Source organism: Podarcis gaigeae (assembly GCF_964106915.1).
Source record: "Podarcis gaigeae genome assembly, chromosome: 8".
Lineage (NCBI taxonomy): Eukaryota > Metazoa > Chordata > Lepidosauria > Squamata > Lacertidae > Podarcis > Podarcis gaigeae.
Window position 1 is genome coordinate 84,762,294 of NC_139684.1, and position 20,744 is coordinate 84,783,037.

The 20,744-nt window shown below is 50.3% G+C and overlaps 1 protein-coding gene across 12 annotated transcripts in view; it reads right to left on the bottom strand.

Moving 5' to 3' along the window:
• RYR1 (ryanodine receptor 1) overlaps positions 1–20,744 on the bottom strand; it is a 224,394-nt gene that overhangs the window by 101,115 nt on the left and 102,535 nt on the right. For all 12 annotated transcript variants that reach the window (XM_083753557.1, XM_083753554.1, XM_083753553.1 and 9 more), the window contains exons 34-44: positions 20,293–20,519; positions 17,071–17,995; positions 15,544–15,744; positions 12,609–12,720; positions 11,727–11,876; positions 10,732–11,005; positions 9,357–9,471; positions 7,528–7,660; positions 6,833–6,927; positions 3,086–3,221; positions 1,764–1,950 (exon numbers count right to left, since the gene is read on the bottom strand). In XM_083753557.1, the coding sequence (XP_083609683.1) occupies positions 1,764–1,950; positions 3,086–3,221; positions 6,833–6,927; positions 7,528–7,660; positions 9,357–9,471; positions 10,732–11,005; positions 11,727–11,876; positions 12,609–12,720; positions 15,544–15,744; positions 17,071–17,995; positions 20,293–20,519 (2,555 nt within the window). The remainder of the gene's footprint in view (positions 1–1,763; positions 1,951–3,085; positions 3,222–6,832; positions 6,928–7,527; positions 7,661–9,356; positions 9,472–10,731; positions 11,006–11,726; positions 11,877–12,608; positions 12,721–15,543; positions 15,745–17,070; positions 17,996–20,292; positions 20,520–20,744) is intronic.

Genomic DNA, 20,744 nt, shown 5'->3' on the forward strand with positions numbered 1-20,744 from the left:
CATCCTTTCCAGCCCGTCCCAGTTTAACAGGAGCTGTTAAATTGGAAAGGGGTGCAGCTCAGTGGTGCTGCCGCCACCTGTTTACAAGCAGACTGTCCCTGGCATCTTCAATCCCTGGGAATGTCCTGGAGAAGGACTGCCAGGCAGTGTAGACCAGTGTTTCCCAACCTTGTGCCTCCAGATGTTTTTGGCCTACAACTCCCATCATCCCTGACCACTGGTCTTGCTAGCTAGGGATGATGGGAGTTGTAGGCCAAAAACATCTGGAGGCACAAGGTTGGGAAACACTGGTGTAGACAACACAGAGCCAGATGGACCAGGCATAAGGCTGCTTCGTATATACTTCCAGGCTAAGACCTTTAGTTCAGTGGCTGCGCATGTACTATGCATGCATAAGGTCCCATGCTCAAATTTAAATATGGTTTAAATTTCGAAATTTTAAGGTTTTGAAGGTAAGACAAGGTTAAAGAAATTAATGGTAAAATGAACTGTAAAATTTTTAAATGTTAATGATGTTGAAATGAAATGAAGCGGTTCTAGTAATAAGGTAAAATAAGAACTTGCAAGAATGGATTGATATTAGATGAAAATCTTAAGTTATAACATATGAGGATAAACAAGTAAGGGTAAATTAAGAGGGTATGAATTTGCTGAACCAACTTTTAAATGGAATACAAAAAGGGAGGTGAGGGGAAGTCAGGATAATAAGTAAATGAATGGTAAGAAACTGAAAAGAGGGATTTTTATTTTTTATTTTTTATGTCAAATTTTGGTTTTTGTATTTTGCTTGGGGTTTTTTTTGTTTACTGTTCTGTAACTTTTTTCTTGTTAAAATCTAATAAAATATCATTTTTTTTTTTAAAAAAAAGGTCCCATGCTCAATCTCCAGCATTTCCAGGTAGGTTAGGAATGTTCCCAGGCCAAACTGCCACTGCCAGTCAGTGTAGGCAGTACTGAGCTACCGTATTTTTCGCTCTATAGGACGCACCAGACGATAAGACGCACCTAGTTTTGGGGGGAGGAAAACAAGGGGGGAAAAATTTGAATCCCAGAAGCCAGAACAGCAAGAGGGATCTGGCTTCTGGGATACTGTGTGGCTGTTCTGGCTTCTGGGATAACAGCGCCAAGCCTCTTCAGCTCGGTGGGATGAAGGCTCCCCCTGCCCGGAAGACGCTAAGGCAGAAGCCAGGACAGGTGCCTCGCTGAAGGGGCGCTGCGCAGTTCACCCTCTTTGCACAGTGCCTCTCCTTCGAAGGAGAGGCGCTGCGCAGAAAGGGAGAACTGCGCAGCGCCCCTTCAAGCGAACCTGGAGAAGGAACAGAAGACCCTTCTGTTCCTCCTTCGGCTTCGCAGGACAGGTGCATCGCTTAAGGGGCTCTGCACAGATAAGGAGAGCTGCGCAGCGCCCCTTCAGCGAAGCGGGAGGAAGAACAGAAGGGTCTCCATTCCTCCTCCCGCTTCGCTGAACAGGCGCTGCGCAGCTCTACCTCTCTGCGCAGCGCCATTCACTCCATAAGACGCAGTCACATTCCCCGTTACTTTATAGGTGCGTCTTATGGAGCGAAAAATACGGTAGATGCAAAAATGGTCTGATTCAGTATAGGGCCTGCTTCTATGTTCCTATGAACTGGGCTGCATACCCTTTGGTTCAAGGATGGGGTCTGTGTCCCTGGAATGTGTCTATGCCCTGCCCACCCAAATTACTCAATGAATCTGCCCTCCCCGTCAGCATGCACAGCGCCCTCGCTCCTCCCTTCACCCACAGCTCCCGGCGGCGATCTTTCTTGACCGTTGGCCCGTCGCGGGCAGGATCCTGTGAGATCTGGATGGCCTCCTCAATGGCGGCCAACAGCCCATTGCCACCTTCACCCCGTAGGGCGGGGCCAAAACACTCAGGGCGCCGGATCAACAAGCGAACCACCACGTTGGCGTTCTCTTCCACACTCTCACCTGTGGGGAAGAAGGGAGAACGTTGCATGAACAGGGGCAGGGATTCGCATTGCCACCTAGAGAGGTGAGATGAAGGGGAGGGAGTTGGGGAGAGCTGGGAGGGGAGGTTTGGACAAACTGGAAGGGAGTTGTAAAGCAATGGGGGTCGTAAGGGAAGGGGGGTTGGCAAAGGGGTTGGTGCACAGGTAGGCTTGATAACCGAAGCAAGCAGGCATCAGCCCCTAGTTCTACATATTTTTGCCACAGAAGCACCTGGTGGAAACTCTACTGTCTTCGTTATTTCAGCTTTGACTTGCTTCCACAAAGTAAGGATTATACAGTGGTACCTCGGGTTAAGTACTTAATTCGTTCCGGAGGTCCGTTCTTAACCTGAAACTGTTCTTAACCTGAAGCACCACTTTAGCTAATGGGGCCTCCTGCTGCTACTGCACCGCCGGAGCACGATTTCTGTTCTCATCCTGAAGCAAAGTTCTTAACCCGAGGTACTTTTTCTGGGTAAGGGGAGTCTGTAACCTGAAGCGTATGTAACCCGAGGTACCTCTGTATTTCTTATGTTTGTGGCACAAGGTTTAGAAATATGTGGGGTGTGCCCAGTGCCAGCTCAGAATCTGGTTGAAGTCTTGGAAGGGACATTGGAGGGGGAAAGAAAGGCTGGTCTGTCACATCTGTTGGGGCTGATGTGGCCCACTGGCTAGCCAGGGTTCTAAGCGTTATAAACATGCCTCATCTCTATTGTCAATCACTTGTTTCCCCCCAAAATTAACCCCGGGCCCACCTAATGAAATCTGCAGCAACCTCCGTCCTGTGCAGGTTTTGCCAACCTGGTGCCTTCCAGATGTTTTGGAGGACAACTGTCATCAGTTTAAAACATCTGGTGGGGACTCCAGGTTGCGAGATGCTGCTCCAGTGCAACACCAACACAATCAAAATTTAGCAGCGACTCCTCCATTCTGGGAACCCGCCATTTTGAAGACACTGATGGCAAAGGAAGGCAGACCCCCGCTAGAGCGAGCGAAATAATACAGCCCACTGTGTTCTCTGGGTCAGTGAGTGATGAAGAGTGGACTTGCTCTTCTGGACCCTGAATTATCTGTGTAACCACCAGTGTTAAGAGCCCACCCACCGCCAAGCTCACCGTTGACGAAGACAGTGAAGCGCAGGAAGTCGAGGTAACGCTCGCCTCCACAGGGATTCCAGCCAATGTCGGGGTATCCCTTGGAGAGAAGCATGGGGCAGCTCTGGAGGCCGGCCCCGGCTAGGTACGTCACCACCTGGAAAAGCAAGGGAGAGTGAAAGGCTTGATGACAAAGCTCTAGTGCCCGGAGGCGGTTGGAGGATGGATGGCGGCTAACAGACTGAGATTGAATCCTGACAAGATAGAAGTACTGTTTTGGGGGGACAGGGGGTGGGTGGGGCTCCCTGGTCCTGAATGGGGTAACCGTGCCCCTGAAGGACCAGGTGCGCATCCTGGGAGTCATTTTGGACTCACAGCTGTCCATGGAGGCCCAGGTTAATTCTGTATCCAGGGCGGCTGTCTACCAGCTCCATCTGGTACGCAGGCTGAGACCCTCCCTGCCAGCGGACTGTCTCGCCAGAGTGGTGCATGCTCTGGTTATCTCCCGCTTGGACTACTACAATGTGCTCTACGTGGGGCTACCTTTGAAGGTGACCCGAAACTGCAATTAATACAGAATGCGGCAGCTAGACTGGTGACTGGGAGTGGCTGCCGGGACCACATAACACCAGTCCTGAGAAATCTGCATTGGCTCCCAGCCGATTTCCGAGCACAATTCAAAGTGTTGGTGCTGACCTTTAAAGCCCTAAACGGCCTTGGTCCTGTATACCTGAAGGAGCGTCTCCACACCCATCATTCAGCCTGAACAGTGAGATCCAGCGCCGAGGCTCTTCTGGCAGTTCCCTCATTGCGAGAAGTGAGGTTACAGGGAACCAGACAGAGGGCCTTCTTGGTAGTGGCGCCCACCCTGTGGAACACTTTCCCTTCAGATGTGAAGGAAATAAGCAGCTACCCTATCTTCAAAAGACATCTGAAGGCAGCCCTGTTCAGGGAAGTTTTTAATATTTAATGCTGTATTGTTTTTAACACTTGATTGGGAGCCGCCCAGAGTGGCTGGGGAAACTCAGCCAGATGGGCGGGGTATAAATAATAAATAATAATTATTATTCAGTCCTTCCATGCCTTTATCCACAGGGCATCCACCCCAATGGAGCAAAATGGTGGAGGACCAGATTCATGACTGGGATAATTCACCCTCATTTCCCTGGACTTAAAAAAAGGCTGCGCTCATAACTAACTGACAAGACTCACAAACCACACAATAAGTGACTGCACATGAGCGACAGGTCTGCATTCATGAAATTAACAGGCAAGAAGAACGGAAGAGGAGACCTTTAGAATCATAGAATCACAGAATCATAGAGTTGGAAGAGACCACAAGGGCCATCGAGTCCAACCCCCTGCCAAGCAGGAAACACCATCAGAGCACTCCTGACATATGGTTGTCAAGCCTCTGCTTAAAGACCTCCAAAGAAGGAGACTCCACCACACTCCTGGGCAGCAAATTCCACTGGCGAACAGCTCTCACTGTCAGGAAGTTCTTCCTAATGTTTAGGTGGAATCTTCTTTCTTGTAGTTTGGATCCATTGCTCCGTGTCCGCTTCTCTGGAGCAGCAGAAAACAACCTTTCTCCCTCCTCTATGTGACATCCTTTTATATATTTGAACATGGCTATCATATCACCCCTTAACCTCCTCTTCTCCAGGCTAAACATTCCCAGCTCCCTTAGCCGTTCCTCATAAGGCATCGTTTCCAGGCCTTTGACCATTTTGGTTGCCCTCCTCTGGACCTGTTCTTTGTGTGCTTCCTCTGCAAAAGGTCCAGAGGGCAGCAACACAAGAAAGGGCCTTTTCTGCAGTGGCTCCCCACTTGTGGAATGTTCTCCCCAAGGAGACTCGCCAGGTGCCTTCATTGCAAGATCTTTAGGCACCAGGCAAAAATGTGCTTCTTCTCCCAGGACTTTGGCTAATTAAACAATCCATGGCCTTTTAAACTGGAGAGGGGTATTGTTTTTGCTTGTTATTCTGGCATTCAATTTTTGGGTGTTTTTTAATTGCAAATCGCCCTGTCATTCTCGGATGAAGAGCAGTACATTAAAGGTAAAGGAAAAGGGACCCCTGACCATTAGGTCCAGTTGTGGCCGACTCTGGGGTTGCGGCACTCATCTCACTCTATTTCCCGAAGGAGCTGGTGTACAGCTTCCAGGTATAAACTGGAGAGGGGTATTGTTTTTGCTTGTTATTCTGGCATTCAATTTTTGAGTGTGTTTTTTAATTGCAAATCGCCCTGTCATTCTCGGATGAAGAGCAGTACATTGGTAAAGGTAAAGGTAAAGGGACCCCTGACCATTAGGTCCAGTTGTGGCCGACTCTGGGGTTGCGGCACTCATCTCACTTTATTGGCCGAAGGAGCCGGTGTACAGCTTCCGGATCATGTGGCCAGCATGACTAAGCCGCTTCTGGAGAACCAGAGCAGCGCACGGAAACGCCGTTTACCTTCCTGCCAGAGCAGTACCTATTTATCTACTTGCACTTTGATGTGCTTTCGAACTGCTAGGTTGGCAGGAGCAGGGACCGAGCAATGGGAGCTCACCCTGTCACGGGGATTCGAACCGCCGATCTTCTGATCGGCAAGTCCTAGGCTCTGTGGTTTAACCCACAGCACCACCCACGTCCCTTAGTACAGTATAGAAATTAATAAATGATGAAAATAATAAACGATAAGGGGGAAGTCGGCGATATTTTTAGGCCCCATTTGGATTTCTGCACCACTGCCTTGGGTGCCACCAACTCTCATCTCTTCTCTCCCCTATCCCCCTGAGAGACAGAAAGAAAGAACACACACGCTTCACTTTCCCAAGTGGTCTGGGTAAAATGAATTCACATTCACGTTGAAAAGCACATACAGTGCAGAAGCAGAAAGAGGGAGACTTAAAAGGTGGAGATGCCTTTGAGCAAGTTGGACCAGCGACCCATCAAGGCTAGGACTGTCCAACCAGCAATGGCTTCACTGAGGAGTAAACTTGGGTGTGTTTTTTTTAATGCAAAGCAATGATCTACAACTGAGTTCTCCCTTCTACAGCAGGGGGCACAGTACTCACACTGATTTGTCAACCACAGGCATTTGCCAAACCCCCCCCCCAGGAATACAGTCGTGCCCCGCAAGACGAATGCCTCGCAAGACGAAAAACCCGCTAGACGAAAGGGTTTTCCGTTTCAGAGGCGCTTCGCAAAACGAATTTCCCTATGGGCTTGCTTCGCAAGACAAAATGTTTTGCGAGTTTTTCCGACTTTTTTTTCCTTCCCCCCCCCTTTTTCTAAGCCGCTAAGCCGCTTATCTGCTTATCCGCTAAGCTGATAAGCCGCTAAGCCGTCAATGGGCTTGCTTCGCAAGACGAAAAAACCGCTAGACGAAGAGAATCGCGGAACGGATTCTTTTCATCTTGCGAGGCACCACTGTAGAGGGGAAAGAGGAAGTGGTAAAGAGTGCCACTCTTGCCATTTGAGCTCTATGATATTGTCACAGGAGAAAAGGTAACCACCCTCGCCACCTCATGGAGACAGGGTTGAAAGCCTTTGTGGGCAGCAGAGGAAGACCTCAAGGATGCTGGCGATCCCTGAGCTAAGGGAAATGGACAGGATGGCAGCAATATCATGGTTTTGGGGTGGGAGAAAGGAGAGGGGCAAACCTGGGGAAGGGGAGCAGTCTTCTTGTAGCCAGTATGCTGTAATACCCAAAGCTGGTCCTTAGCCACCCTCTGCACCCACCACCCACCCCTGTTTGGTACTTTTTGGCCATGCCTGTTACCTTCTCCAAGTCTTGTTCTTGCAAGGCCAGAGCCAGCTCGTTGTTGTCGATGACAGAGGCAGCTGCCACGTCCAAGGGTGTGGATCCGCGCATGCCTAGAGGAGCAAAGCAAACAGTAAGGACAGGCAGAACTCAAGGCCCAAGGGGCCTGACAAAAGGGGATAGAGGAGTCACTGCCCTCAGAAGTTGTAGCTGGAATGACACAACTTGGGTAGGTCTGTGTTAGAGGCAAAAAATTTAAAAACTTTGAAAAAATTCAACCGTTTAATTTTTCAAAATGGGGTTTAATCCTCGCCTGCTAAAGAGGCATGGAGGGATTTGCGGGGCGACATCTTATGCTTTCTCAATTTGTTTTAACCAGCATTAAATCAGAATTTCTCAGAACAGCGGAAGTGGACCAAAAAAATGGTTTGCCCTTCAGTTTTGACACCAGACACACATGGAAATGGAGGAGCAAATTTCACCTGTGTGAGAATATTTATGTTCATCAGCCAAACACCTGGTTAAAGAGAAAGATTTCTGCTGGGGACCTAAAGATATATAATGAAGGGGCCAGGCGAGACTCCACAAATGGGGAACCACCGCAGAAAAAGCCCATTCCCACCATCTTTGGACAGCTGATATCTGCTGTGTTCCTCCACACCCCAGCACCCCACTGCACTCCCCCAACCCTGCTCCAAAGCGCCCTTGCTCACCCAGCCCAATGCCACTGTTCTCCAGCAGGTAGCTGAGGTGGTCGAACATGGAGCGCTGGTTCTGGCGGCTGATGCGGCAGAAGTAGCACAGGAAACGGCAGCAATTGGTCACCATCTTGGGGAAGCGGATCTCCTGCTCAGCAAGGGACAAGGCGGCCTCCTTTAACAGCTTTGCTAAACACCCGCTTTGCCATCTCACCCACCCCTCCCCTGAAATATGTTTTGACGAAGACGGCATTGCATGGCTGTTGCATGCACTTGCAGTGCACCAAGGCCACAATATACACCCTGAGTGTGCATGTGCTCACTTGGAGGGAGCTTTTTTTAAAAAAGGGGGTGCCTTCTTTTCATTACGGGACCGCCTCTCCTGGTATGCCCCACAGAGGAACTTACGGTCTTCAAATAAAAACATCTTGAAGGTCCCAAGCCACAGAGAGGTTAGGCTGGCCTCAACCAGAGCCAGGGCTTTTTCGGCTGCGGCTCCAACCTGGTGGAACGCTCTGTCACAAGAGACCAGGGCCCTGCAGGACTTGACATCTTTCCGCAGGGCCTGCAAGACAGAGCTGTTCCACCAGGCCTTTGGTCAATCCTTTGGCAATCTTTACAAAACTTTAGTTTATGGTTGCAATCAATTTTGATTTTAATTAACTTTTATAATGTTGCACTGTTTTAGTGTTGTTAGCCGCCCTGAGCCCGGCTTCGGCTGGGGAGGGCGGGATATAAATAAAATTTATTATTATTATTATTATTATTATTATTATTATTATTATTATTATTATTAATGAAACAGTTTATAGTCCCACTGTATGGCCTGAAGGAGGAGAGATGAATCACTTCAAACTGCTACCGGTGCTTCTCCTTTCCGTGGGATTTGATCACATAAGAGCTCTGAGTTCCTCAAAATCTCCAGCGTTGGAAGAGTATTGAAGCAGTGAGTTCTTCCACTCTGTTTTTTGAAGTATTTTTATATATATATAAAATCACATTGATTTTATGAAATCAAAATGGGTGCCAAGAGAAGGAAACAGCAGCAGCCATGATAGAGGCTGTCTCTCCACGTTAATAATAATAATAATAATAATAATATATTATTAGTAGTAGTAGTAGTAGTACCCTGCCCATCTGGCTGGGTTTCTCCAGCCATTCTGGGCAGCTTCCAACAAAGATTAAAAATACATTTAAAATGTCACACATTAAAAACTGCCCTGAACTGCCTGCAAATGTCTTGTAAATGTCAGGTAGTTGTTTATCTCTTTGACATCTGATGAGAGGGCGTTCCACAGGGTGGGCACCACCACCGAGAAGGCCCTCTGCCTGGTTCCCTGTAGCTTTGCTTCTCACAGTGAGAGAACCACCAGAAGGCCCTCGGCGCTGGACCTCAGTGTCCAGGTAGAATGATGGGGGTGGAGACACTCCTTCAGGTATACTGGGCCGAGGCCGTTTAGGGCTTTAAAGGTCAGCACCGTACCTCCCTCCTTACAGAATGGCAGAAAGCATTTGATCCAATTATGGACCCTCTCACTCTCCTGCACTGAAGACCGCACCACCACCACACCTCCTCCTGCATCAACTTGTTGGGTGTGTGTGCAGCCATGAATCATAGAATCATCATAGAATCATAGAGTTGGAAGAGACCACAAGGGCCACTGAGTCCAACCCCCTGCCAAGCAGGAAACACCATCAGAGCACTCCTGACATATGGTTGTCAAGCCTCTGCTTAAAGACCTCCAAAGAAGGAGACTCCACCACACTCCTTGGCAGCAAATTCCACTGTCGATGAGCAGCCTTAAAAACGTGGGCCTGTGCTAGCCGAAAGCAAGCTTCCTTACCTTCGAATCTCCGCCTCCGAGCACATTCACCATCACCTCCATGACGGTCTCATGCATGCCCAGAGCCCTCATCAGGTTGGGGTGCTGGTAGAAGACCTTGTTGTTCATAATGTTGCTGCCAGGGGAAGACACAAGGGTGCAAGGTGCTGAGTACCGGGGAATGCAAGCCCACGATGCACAAGGGTCAGCGCAAGTGGGAATAGAAGGGAGTTGTGAGTGTTTAAGGGGAAGAGCTTCAGACTGGGAGAATGGCCACCACCCTGGAAGGCATTAAAAGAGGGTAGGGCAAATACGTGGAGGAGGGTAAGACTATCAATGGCTAGTAGCCATGATAGCGATGCACTGCCTCCATGGTCAATGCTTCTGAATACAGTGGTACCTCGGTTTAAGAACAGCGCTGTTCACCTTCACCCTGTTACAGCCCAACAAGACAACGACAAAAATCCACCGACAGCGTACAAATCAATACGGCTAACATGATCCAAAACACCCACCCACCCCACTCACACATGAAAACAAAGACCACCACAGCCAACCACAAATGAACAACCACACCCTAGGCCAAACCCAACCTCCCTTACCACCAAAGGAACACAAGTGAACAGCAAAGAACCTGCACAAGCGACGCTGACACAAAACCCTACATACAGTAAGTAAAATAGAAATCTATTGAGGGGGACAACTCTGGGTATGCTTAACAATCTACAGCTCCCAGGATACTTTGGAAGCCATGACTGTTTAAGAAGAAGAGAAGTTGAAGAGTTTGGATTTGATATCCCGCTTTATCACTACCCGAAGGAGTCTCAAAGCGGCTAACATTCTCCTTTCCCTTCCTCTCCCACAACAAACACTCTGTGAGGTGAGTGGGGACTTCAAAGAAGTGTGACTAGCCCAAGGTCACCCAGCAGCTGCATGTGGAGGAGCGGGGAAGCAAGCCTGGTTCACCAGATTACGAGTCTACCGCTCTTAACCACTACACCACACTGGCTCTCCAGTGGTATTAAGGTGGTATCATAGTGCTTTAAATGTATGGAGCGGACTTAGCCTCAGAGAGAGATGCTGCCCCCCCCCAAAATGGGAAGGAGTCAAAAGTCAGTGGGGTGGGGTCATAGCTCATGGACAGAGCGGATTTTACGCAGGAGTCTCAAGCGAGAAGGGGCCTCAGGCAGCAGGGAAGGATCCTTGCTTCAGACCTTGTAGAGCTCAGTACCAGACAAGATGAACCAAGATGGCTGAGTAATATGGAAATGTATTTCTGCAGCTCATTGGAGCGAACAGTTCCATTTGAGCAGGAGCCAGGAACCCAGGGAGCATGGAGGGGCTTCTTCGGGGTGGGATAAAGGAGGAGGCTACAGGAAGAGATGGAGGCACATACCCAATACTCTGTATCATCAGGTTCTCCTCCTCAGGCCCCATCTGGACGATGAGCAGTGAGCGGATCTGGCCCAGGCACTCCAGCAGGCTCATAGTGTCTTCCACAGAGTTGGCGTTGATGGTGTAGGCCTTGGGGAGGGCACGGATTAGCTCCCCAAGGCCGTCGTACTGCCGATGGAGAAGGCTGAACATGACCCGCACCAGCTCCGGGCTCTGGATGAAAGACTCTTGGGCCCAGTGAACCATGGTGTGCGAGATCAGCTCCTGCAGGGTGCCTGCATGGTTGGGGAGAGGGAGAATGGAGGTCTACTAGACCAGGGTTCCTCAACCTCGGCCCTCCAGATGTTTTGAGACTACAATTCCCATCATCCATGACCACTGGTCCTGCTAGCTAGGGATCATGGGAGTTGTAGGCCAAAAACATCTGGAGGGCCGAAGCTGAGGAAGCCTGTACTAGACAGCCTACAAGAGGCTGTAGTGCAAAACATCTGGAGGTCACCAAGCGGGCAAAGGACACTTCTTAAAACATTAAAGAACTCTGCCTCCTCCTGACTCATGGCCATGATCCTCAACTCTCAGCAAGGTAAAGGGACCCCTGACCATTAGGTCCAGTTGTGGCCCACTCTTGGGTTGCGGCGCTCATCTCGCTTTATTGGCCGAGGGAGCCGGGGTACAGCTTCCGGGTCATGTGGCCAGCATGACTAAGCTGCTTCTGGCAAACCAGAGCAGCACATGGAAACGCTGTTTACCTTCCCGCCGGAGTGGTACCTATTTATCTACTTGCACTTTGACATGCTTTCGAACTGCTAGGTTGGCAGGAGCAGGGACCGAGTGACGGGAGCTCACCCTGTTGTGGGGATTCGAACTGCCGACCTTCTGATCGGCAAGTCCTAGGCTCAGTGGTTTAACCCACACCGCCACCCGCGTCCCTATAAATCTCAGCAAAGTAGCCCCTTAATCACCCCCTTCCTTCCCCAACTCCACTCTTGCACCTACTGGGTTTTGGCTCCTCTTCTGCAGGCTGCTCTTCCTCCGTTTTCTCCTCCTTCTTGCGGAAGCTTGTTACCTTATCCACTAAGCCCATCAGTCGCCGGTAGAAGGACGTGTCTTCCTCCTCCTCTTCTTCTTCACCCTCCGATTGGATACCTGTTGGGGAACGTGCAGAGCTAATGAGCGCACGTGTCAAAAAATGGGGGAAACCGGTCTGGTGCCCAAGCCAGCCAGGGTGTGTGGACAAGAACACATTGTGCAAGTGTGGACCTTGGCATCTGCAGCATCTTCACAATCCACACTTTCTGTTTGGATTTTCAGTGCAAGCTTCTAGCTTTCGTTCACCACAGGGATAAGCTGGGGAAGGTGTGGCTTACATCTACGAAATGGAACTCTCAGCACCCCTAGGAAACTACAACTCCCAGGATTCCTTGGGGGAAGCCCTGACTGTTTAAAGTGGTATCACAGCGCTTTAAATATATGGTGCGAATGTGTCCTGATGTTAGGGCAGGTATCGGGAGCAGGTCAGCAATAACTCAGAAACTGTCACTGACGTCAATTCTTTATTCCAAGAAAGAAAACAGCTCAGGCCTAGTGAGCGGAGCAACTCTTTCCAGTAGACCTTGCCCCAATGGCAGTTGTGAGGACTGAAGGTCCACGCCTTCCCATAGCTCCTCCTCGCCCAGGCCCTTCGCAAGCAATCAGAGACTCTGATGCCTTGTCTGTTTTTGCTCTGCCCTCTTCACACCTCATCTGGTTCAGTGAGACCAAGGTTCCCTTGGGGGTTCCTCAGCTGGTGCTTCCCAGCACTCCTCTGCATCAAGCAGAGTGCAGAGCGGCTTTCAGTGTGCTTAGGGCTGGTAGGGGCAATGAGGAGGTGCTCCTTACCACAGTGAGACAGCAGATCAGCGTGGAATTCCAGCAGTTCGTCCCGGATGTCTTCCGGTACTGGGCACTCCTCCTCGTCAGCCCCATTCTTGAAGTGCAGCAGCATGTTGATCTGCAGAGGAGAGAAGGCACAGCTTGCACTGTATGTGGGTTGCAAGCCTGGGCAGCTTTTGTCCCATGCTCCATACAGCACTGTGGCGTTCACACAGGGTCCCCAGACATTTGACGGTCTATTGATCCCTCTGCCACCACTGTGATTGCTTCCCCGCTGCCACCAACCCGTTTCTCTCGGGTACACATGGAGTCCAGACAGTTGTTAACATTAAACCATTAAACATTCTTGTCAGTTTCTTAATCTTAGGTTCTTACCGTCCTATACCTTCCTAATAACTTCTAACTATAGTGGTGCCTCGCAAGACGAAATTAATCCGTTCCGTGAGGCTCTTCGTATAGCGGTCTTTTCGTCTTGCGAAGCAAGCCCATTGACAGCTTAGCGGATTAGCGCTATTAGCGGTTTAGCGGCTTTTAGCGGATCAGCTAATAAGCGGCTTAGGGCTTAGGAAAGGGGGGGGAGGGAAAAAACCCTGCAGGAACTCGCAAGACATTTTCGTCTTGTGAAGCAAGCCCATAGGAAATTCGTTTTGCGAAGCGCCTCCAAAACGGAAAACCCTTTCGTCTAGCGGGTTTTCCGTCTTGCAAGGCGTTCATCTTGTGGGGCACCACTGTAATTATCCCATCTGTCTATCTGACTCCTTGTAACAGATTCTCTCACTCTCTCACATCAACTATCCCAACCCACATACGTATCCTCACTCTCCCTTCTCTAACACCCGACTGACTCCTTAACAACACTAACTCTAACTCCTCCCCTTGGATTCTCACTTGCCAACCACTTCACACTCATTTAACCCTTTCCTTATGACCCAGCATGATGTCACCTAGGAGGGCAAACGCCACAAGCACCTAGCACAGCAGTTCTCAACCTTTGGGTCCCCAGATGTTGTTGGACTACAACTCCCATCATCCCTGAGCTCTGGCCTTGCTAGCTAGGGGTGATGGGAGTTGTAGTTCAACAACATCTGGGGACCCACAGGTTGAGAAAGGCTGACCTAGCATCATGCTGGAGTTAAGTGATGAACGCTGCTAAGCAGAGAATCCAGGCCTTTTCTGTTGAATGTACTATGTCAGTCTTCCCCAACCTGGTGCCCTCCAGATGTTTTGCACTCCAACTGCCTGGGGCTGATAGGAGTTACAGCTCGTCACACCTGGAGGGCATCAGGTTGGGAAAGGCTGTGCATTAGAAGAGCCTTTCCCTTGCTCTCAGTAAACCAATAGTTGCTCAGGATACAAATTTAGCAGAACAGCAAAACATCAAGCGCTGCACTGTAGGCCACTGACAGTGAGAACTTCATTCATTCATCATTCACCATTTTATTTGTATGTCTCCTTTCCATAGTAAAAACAATGCTCAGGGCGGCTTACAACATGACAAGATTTACATAATTTCCAACATAACAAAAGTCATAAACAATAAACAAAACAAATAAAAAAGTACCAACCAAATGGAAAACAATTTCCACATAAATCATAAAATCTGATACAGCATTACAGTCATACTCAGGTTGAAGTAGCTTTGGGTTGAGCATGTTCTGGGTCGCGCTCCGCGGCGACCCAGAAGTAACGGCGCACATTACTTCCGGGTTCCGCCGCTCACGCATGCGCAGACGCAGAAAATGATGTTACACGCATGTGCGGAAGCGGCGAATCGTGACCTGCGCATGCGCAGACATGTGGACGCGGGTTGCGTTTGCTTCAGGATGCAAACGGGGCTCCGGAACGGATCCCGTTCGCATCCAGAGATACCACTGTAATATCAATCACAATTTAAAACAACATAGATAAAAAACAAAAACAGCAGCAGCACTCCTTTATGGAGCCTGTCAGGCCCCAATCCAAGCCAGGTAGAGAGAAGCAGGGCAGGGCCCTTCAGGCTCCCAGCTTATGTTCTGAATCCCAAAATGAAACTTTTTTAAAAAAATATTTTATTTAGGATTTTCTTGTTTTACAGAAGTGTAATGCCTCGTATTTTTTTCCCCCATGTAACATTTTTACAAATCCGTTTCATTTGTTGAGGCATTAGGGGGAGAAGGAAAAAGAAAGGGGGTGGAGGGAGGGAAGCTGGATGGGGGTGGGGTCAGGTGGTGGTGTTTCTATTATGCTTAATGTATGTAGAGTTTGGTGTCAGCATTGTTTGTGTTGTTCACTTGTGTTCCTTTGGTGGTGAGAGAGTTTGGGGTTGGCCTAGGGTGTGATTGTTTGTTTGTGATTGGCTGTGGTGATCTTTGTTTTCGTGTGTGAGTGGGGTGGGTGGTGTTTTGGATCAGGTTAGCCATATTGATTTGTATGCTGTTGGTGGATTATTGTCATTGTCTTGTTGGGCTGTGTATGTGATAAAGGGGAGCCATATCAGGGTGAAGGTGTTTACACCACAAAGAACTCATAACCCACCTACTTTCAGCAGCCAGAAACACCACAACCAGACACTGGAGAGACGTGTCAGGAGTAAGCATGGACCAATGGTACCAAATAGTATGGGAAACAGCCCTACTGGAAAAATTAACTAATAAACTGAAACTGACACGGGGACAAACAGAACAAAATGAAACTTAATTTGCTTATGCTATATCAATTTGCTTCTACTATATCAATCAGAGGCTAGCACCAGGGCTTTCAAACTCACCCAGGATTTCCTCAGCGAGGTGGTCAGTGAAAGTATTATACAATAAATAATGAAGAATAATAATATTCTGGAGTGCTGTGTGAGAATATTATCGGCTTTTGACATAGAGGCATTACAGGAAGTGGTACCTCTTCACCGGCTGAAACCCTGCCTAGCCACCCCCTTTAGCCCTCCCCATTGCCCCTTCCCCAGTACCTGCTCCTGAGGAGGGGAGCGGAACTCTCGGGTGCGCCGGGCCGTCTCTGCGGCGGACATGGTGAAGGCCTGCATGAGGGTGTTGTAGCGCTGGCGCTGGTTGGTCTGCAGGTTGTCCACATAGCGCTCCGAGAAAGCGATGATGGCTTCCACACGGTGCTGCAGCTCGCGGTCGCAGAAGAACTGCAGCAGGTTGCACATCTGTGGGAAGAGGGAGGGAGAGAGAGGAGTCAGCACAATGGGGAGAGGAGCCACAGTCACCAGGGCTGGGTGGAAAGGACTCAGAAGGAGAGAGGAGGAGGTTTGGGGCTTAGCATCTTAAAAAGCAGAGACATCACCTTGCCAACAAAGGTCCGTATAGTTAAAGCTATGGTTTTCCCAGTAGTGATGTATGGAAGTGAGAGCTGGACCATCAAGAAGGCTGATCGCCGAAGAATGGATGCTTTTGAATTCTGGTGCTGGAGGAGACTCTTGAGAGTCCCATGGACTGCAAGAAGATCAAACCTCTCCATTCTGAAGGAAATCAGCCCTGAGTGCTCACTGGAAGGACAGATCCTGAAGCTGAGGCTCCAAGACTTTGGCCACCTCATGAGAAGAGAAGACTCCCTGGAAAAGACCCTGATGTTGGGAAAGATGGATGGCACAAGGAGAAGGGGATGACAGAGGACGAGATGGCTGGACAGTGTTCTCGAAGCTACAATCATGAGTTTGACCAAACTGTGGGAGGCAGTGGAAGACAGGAGTGCCTGACGTGCTCTGCTCCATGGGGTCACAAAGAGTCGGACACGACTAAACGACAACAATTGTACATACCAACTGGAGATGTGACGTGGAGTGGCCTCAAAGGAGGTGGACCACACAGAGATGGGTCTTTCAGGGTGACCTGGCTCAGGATGTTACATAACAAGAGCCCTGGATCAGGCCAATGGCCATCAGGTCCAACATCCTGTTCTCACAGTGGCCACGAGGACAAGATGTCCCTTCCCCATTAAAAGTGGGCAGCCCATGAGTGGAGCCAGAGCCAACCCAACGAGGGTTGTCTCCAACTGAGCTTAGACCCAGTGGAATGAAATAGAATGTTCATTAATTTCAGCGCATCCGCTCCAAGTTAAAACTCAGTTGGGTACAACCCAAAACACACTCTTGCTTTCTCACATGGTCACAGAAGCACAACAGCTAGAGCCACCATCCATTCAATCTCACACATGAAGACCTCACGCCCATCCAAACACAAGCGTTCGCCTCATGCTCTTTTCATGAGGCATACATAAGAAGAACTGTTGTGAAGCAGGCCAATGGCCCATCTAGTCCAGCATCCTATTCTTCAAGCGGCCAGCCAAGATGTCAAGAACAAGATGCCCTTGATCCCGTTAAAAGTGTGTGGTCCATTGTTTGGACAGGGAATGGAGCTAACCGACTCTGACAGTGGGAATAAGATGGCCACTGTTGAAGGACCACAGAGGCTGGGTGATCTGGAGGGAGCGGGGGTGGGGGGAGGAAACCCCAAACCAAAGCCACACCCTTTACCTGCAGCTTGACAGATTCAGGAAGCTTCATCTGCAGCAAGCCTTCCTCCAACCCTTCCTCATCCTCCTTGGCTTCCGCTTCCCCGGCCTCGATGGCTTTCAGCTCCCTCTTCTCGCCTCCCTCCACTTCTTCCTTCTTCCCCCCTCCGGCCTCTTTCTCCGCCCCCTCTTCGTCTTCTTCCTCCGCTGCTGCCGCCATCTCCTCCTCTTCCTCCGTGGGCACTTGCTCTTCCCCTCCCTCCTCAGCATCCGCTGCTGCCTCTTCCTCCTCCTTGGGCTCCACAAAGACGTTCGGCTCGATCATCTTGAGGATGTGGCGAACGTCCTCGTCCTCAAAGACGCCCATGATGAGGAGGGTGCAGATCAGCTTGAGGACCGGCACGAACTGGAACTCCACGCTGCCCCCGACGGGGTCGCGGGTGTGCTGCCCGCCGTCCTGGACGGCCTCGGTCAGCATGTTGATGGCCTTCACCTTCAGCACGTCCAAGGGGATGGATGGGCTCAGCTGGTACAGCTCCTTGCTGTTGCTGACGAAGCAGGTGTCCACAAAGTGCAGCGGCGGGCGCAGGCAGGTGCTCATGCCCACCCCGGGCAGGCCGGGCTTCTTGGTGCCGGCCGGGAAGAGTGTGATGCTCTTGGTCTCATCCGTCATGGGGACGATGAACTCGCTGTTCATCATGAGGCGGGAGCGCTTGGCGGACTCCAGGTGCATGCCGATGAGCAGGTCGTAGTAGCCGCTGCGCAGAAGGCCAGGCAGGTGGTTGCTCTCGATGGTGTGCAGCAGCTGAGACTCGTCCACATGGCTGCACAGGGCATGCGCCACCCGGTTGTTGCCCAAGGCGCAGACGGCGCAGTACAGCTTCAGGGTATGCGAGTGGAATTTCAGCAGGTCCAGGCGCTCTGAAAGCTCCAGAATGTCTATGCACCTGTGAAGGGGAGTCAGAAGAGGGGGACGTGAGGGCACTGCATGGCAGGAAGTGCCCTATCCTCCAGGCCTGGGCACCATCTTTTTGAAAAAGCTCTAGTTCTCCACAAGACAGCTGAGCCTAGGGCTGCATCTACATCTTACATTTAAAGCACATAAAGGTAAAGGTAAAGGGACCCCTGACCATTAGGTCCAGTTGCGAATGACTCTGGGGTTGCAGGGTTCATCTCGCTTTATTGGCCGAGGGAGCCGGCGTACAGCTTCTGGTTCATGTGGCCAGCATGACTAAGCCGCTTCTGGCGAACCAGAGCAGTGCACGGAAACGCCGTTTACCTTCCCACCTATTTATCTACTTGCACTTTTGACGTGCTTACGAAGCACATAGCTTCTCCAAATGAGTCGTGGGAAGTGTCGTTTATCCCTCATGGAGCTACAATTCCCAGTATTATTATTATTATTATTATTAGATACCTCCCTATGATTTTTTTAGGGAAGTACAAGTTGAAAACAAAATAGAGCAAAACAGATGCAAAGGGTGAATTATTAATATAATAGGCTTAACATGGGTCTGTAACTATGCATGATGATAATCTTAACACTTTCTTTTCTCTTTATATTTTCTTAACAGGGCGTCTCTTCACCTGCTTTTCGGATGAGGAAATAACTCAGAGTGCTCGTAGTTTGGTGTACACATTATCCTCATTTTATATCATCATTGTTGTTGTTACCTGCTTTTCACCAGCAGGTCCCAGGGCAGGTTGCAACCACTTAAAAGTCAGTATTAAAAACAGTGTTGTCAGGGGTTCAGGAGCAGAGACACAGGAGATGGAGCAAATGGAGAGCGAGGAGGAGGAATCCGAGGGGGGTGTAGGCAGTGACAGTGGTCAGAGAGATTCCACGAGTCTCTCCAGCGAATCGGAAGATTCACAGAAAGGAGCGCCGATGGCCAGGGCAAGGGGGGTGCCAAGGGGGAAACCCCAGAAGGAAGGGGCCAGCGGGGACTCCCTGAGCAGCAGTTGGAAATCAGGACCAGCTTCCCCACCAGAGCGCAGTGGGGGGGAGGAGTCCCAGGCATCGGGACCAGTGTTCTCACCACCAGAGAGAGATGAGTCAGGATTGACCACGCCTCCATCGGAGAGCGGGGAAACGGTCAAGAGGAAAGTCACAGGCTGGGCGCGCGCGCCAAGTTCAAATGTACAGGCGAGCGGCACAGCAGGTAGCCCGGATAGGGAGCCAGGTCCTAAAGCCCGCCGGAAGGAAGGGCAAGACTCAGGGGGGTCAGCGTCAGAAGAGTCCAGGAAGGAGGAAACCCCAGGGGGCAGAAGGACCCAGAGGAGGAAGGAACAGCGCAGGAGGTGGAGCCGGGCTAGGATCTTAAACTGGTGCGGAAGGGATAGTGACTCAGAGGGGACTTCGCAGATCTAGAGTCAAGACGTAGGGCTGCACGCTCTGGGGTTTGAAATGGAAACTAAACTTCAATAAAGACTTTTGTACATTACATCAACCAGGCGTTGGTCCTCTGTGAGCTGGGACCTAGAGGCAGCTCTGACAAGTGTTAAAATAAATTACAGTAACAGGAATAGGTAGGTCCTGAAAACTCATACTTCAGGTTGCCAATGCCAGTGTAAAGAGGTGCATTTTTAAGGTAAAAGTAAAGGGACTCCTGACCATTAGGTCCAGTCGACTCAAGGGTTGTGGTGCTCATCTCGCTTTATTGGCCGAGGGGGCCGGCGTACTGCTTCCGGGTCATGTGGCCAGCATGACTAAGCAGCTTCTGGCGAACCAGAGCAGCGCATGGAAATGCCGTTTACCTTCCCGCCAGAGTGGTACCTATTTATCTACTTGCACTTTGACGTGCTTTCAAACTGCTAGGTTGGCAGGAGCAGGGACCGAGCAACAGGAGCTCACCCTGTCACGGGGATTCGAACCGCCGACCTTCTGATCGGCAAGTCCTAGGCCAAAAGTTGTATAGTTAAGGTGCCAGATGCACCTTTGTAGGGAATGAATTCCACGACTTAGGGCTGCCACAGAGAACGTCCTCTCCAGGGTCACCACTTCCCCAAACTTCTGAAGGTGGTGGAACTACCAAGAGAGCCCCCGGCTTCAAATGAATGGTGTGCATGTGACCTTGGAGAGGCGAGCTGGAGGAGAGATGCTCAAAAGGCCTCCATTTTCTTCCAGCCCTTTGTGGGAGCAAGTGGCTCATTAGGAGCTCTCCACAGTGCTGAAATGGCTAATCTGCCTTAGGACTTGGTAGAGCTGAGCTGTAATTCCTACAGGGGCTTATAGGAGACTCACCGGCTTTCCTCTGGAATGTGGAGGGCCATCATGATGTTAGGCTCTGTACACTCAACCATCCACCCATGCCGGTCGCTGAAACGGGCAACTTCCACCCGCAGGAACTCATTGGGCATACGGCTCCAGGTCATCGGTGTCAGCATCTGAATGGCAAGCCGTGGTGGGCACTGGGGTTCTGGGTTCTTCCGCTCACTGCGGAACATGGCAGCTGAGATGGGCATGATGTTCTGCCAGGGGAGGAGAAGGGAGACAGAAGAATGTGGTCACTCTGAATGTCACAACTGCAAGCTTCCCTCCGTTCTAAAATACTGTTACAGTTTTGAGGGGAGGTCAGTCTGGATATCTGTGGGTCCCTTCCAAGCCTGTGACCCAGTATGCAGTGTGGTTTAGAATCTGGCAGAAGAAGCAACTGAACCAGTCAGACTCGTTTCTTTGTTAAGGTAATGCCCTCA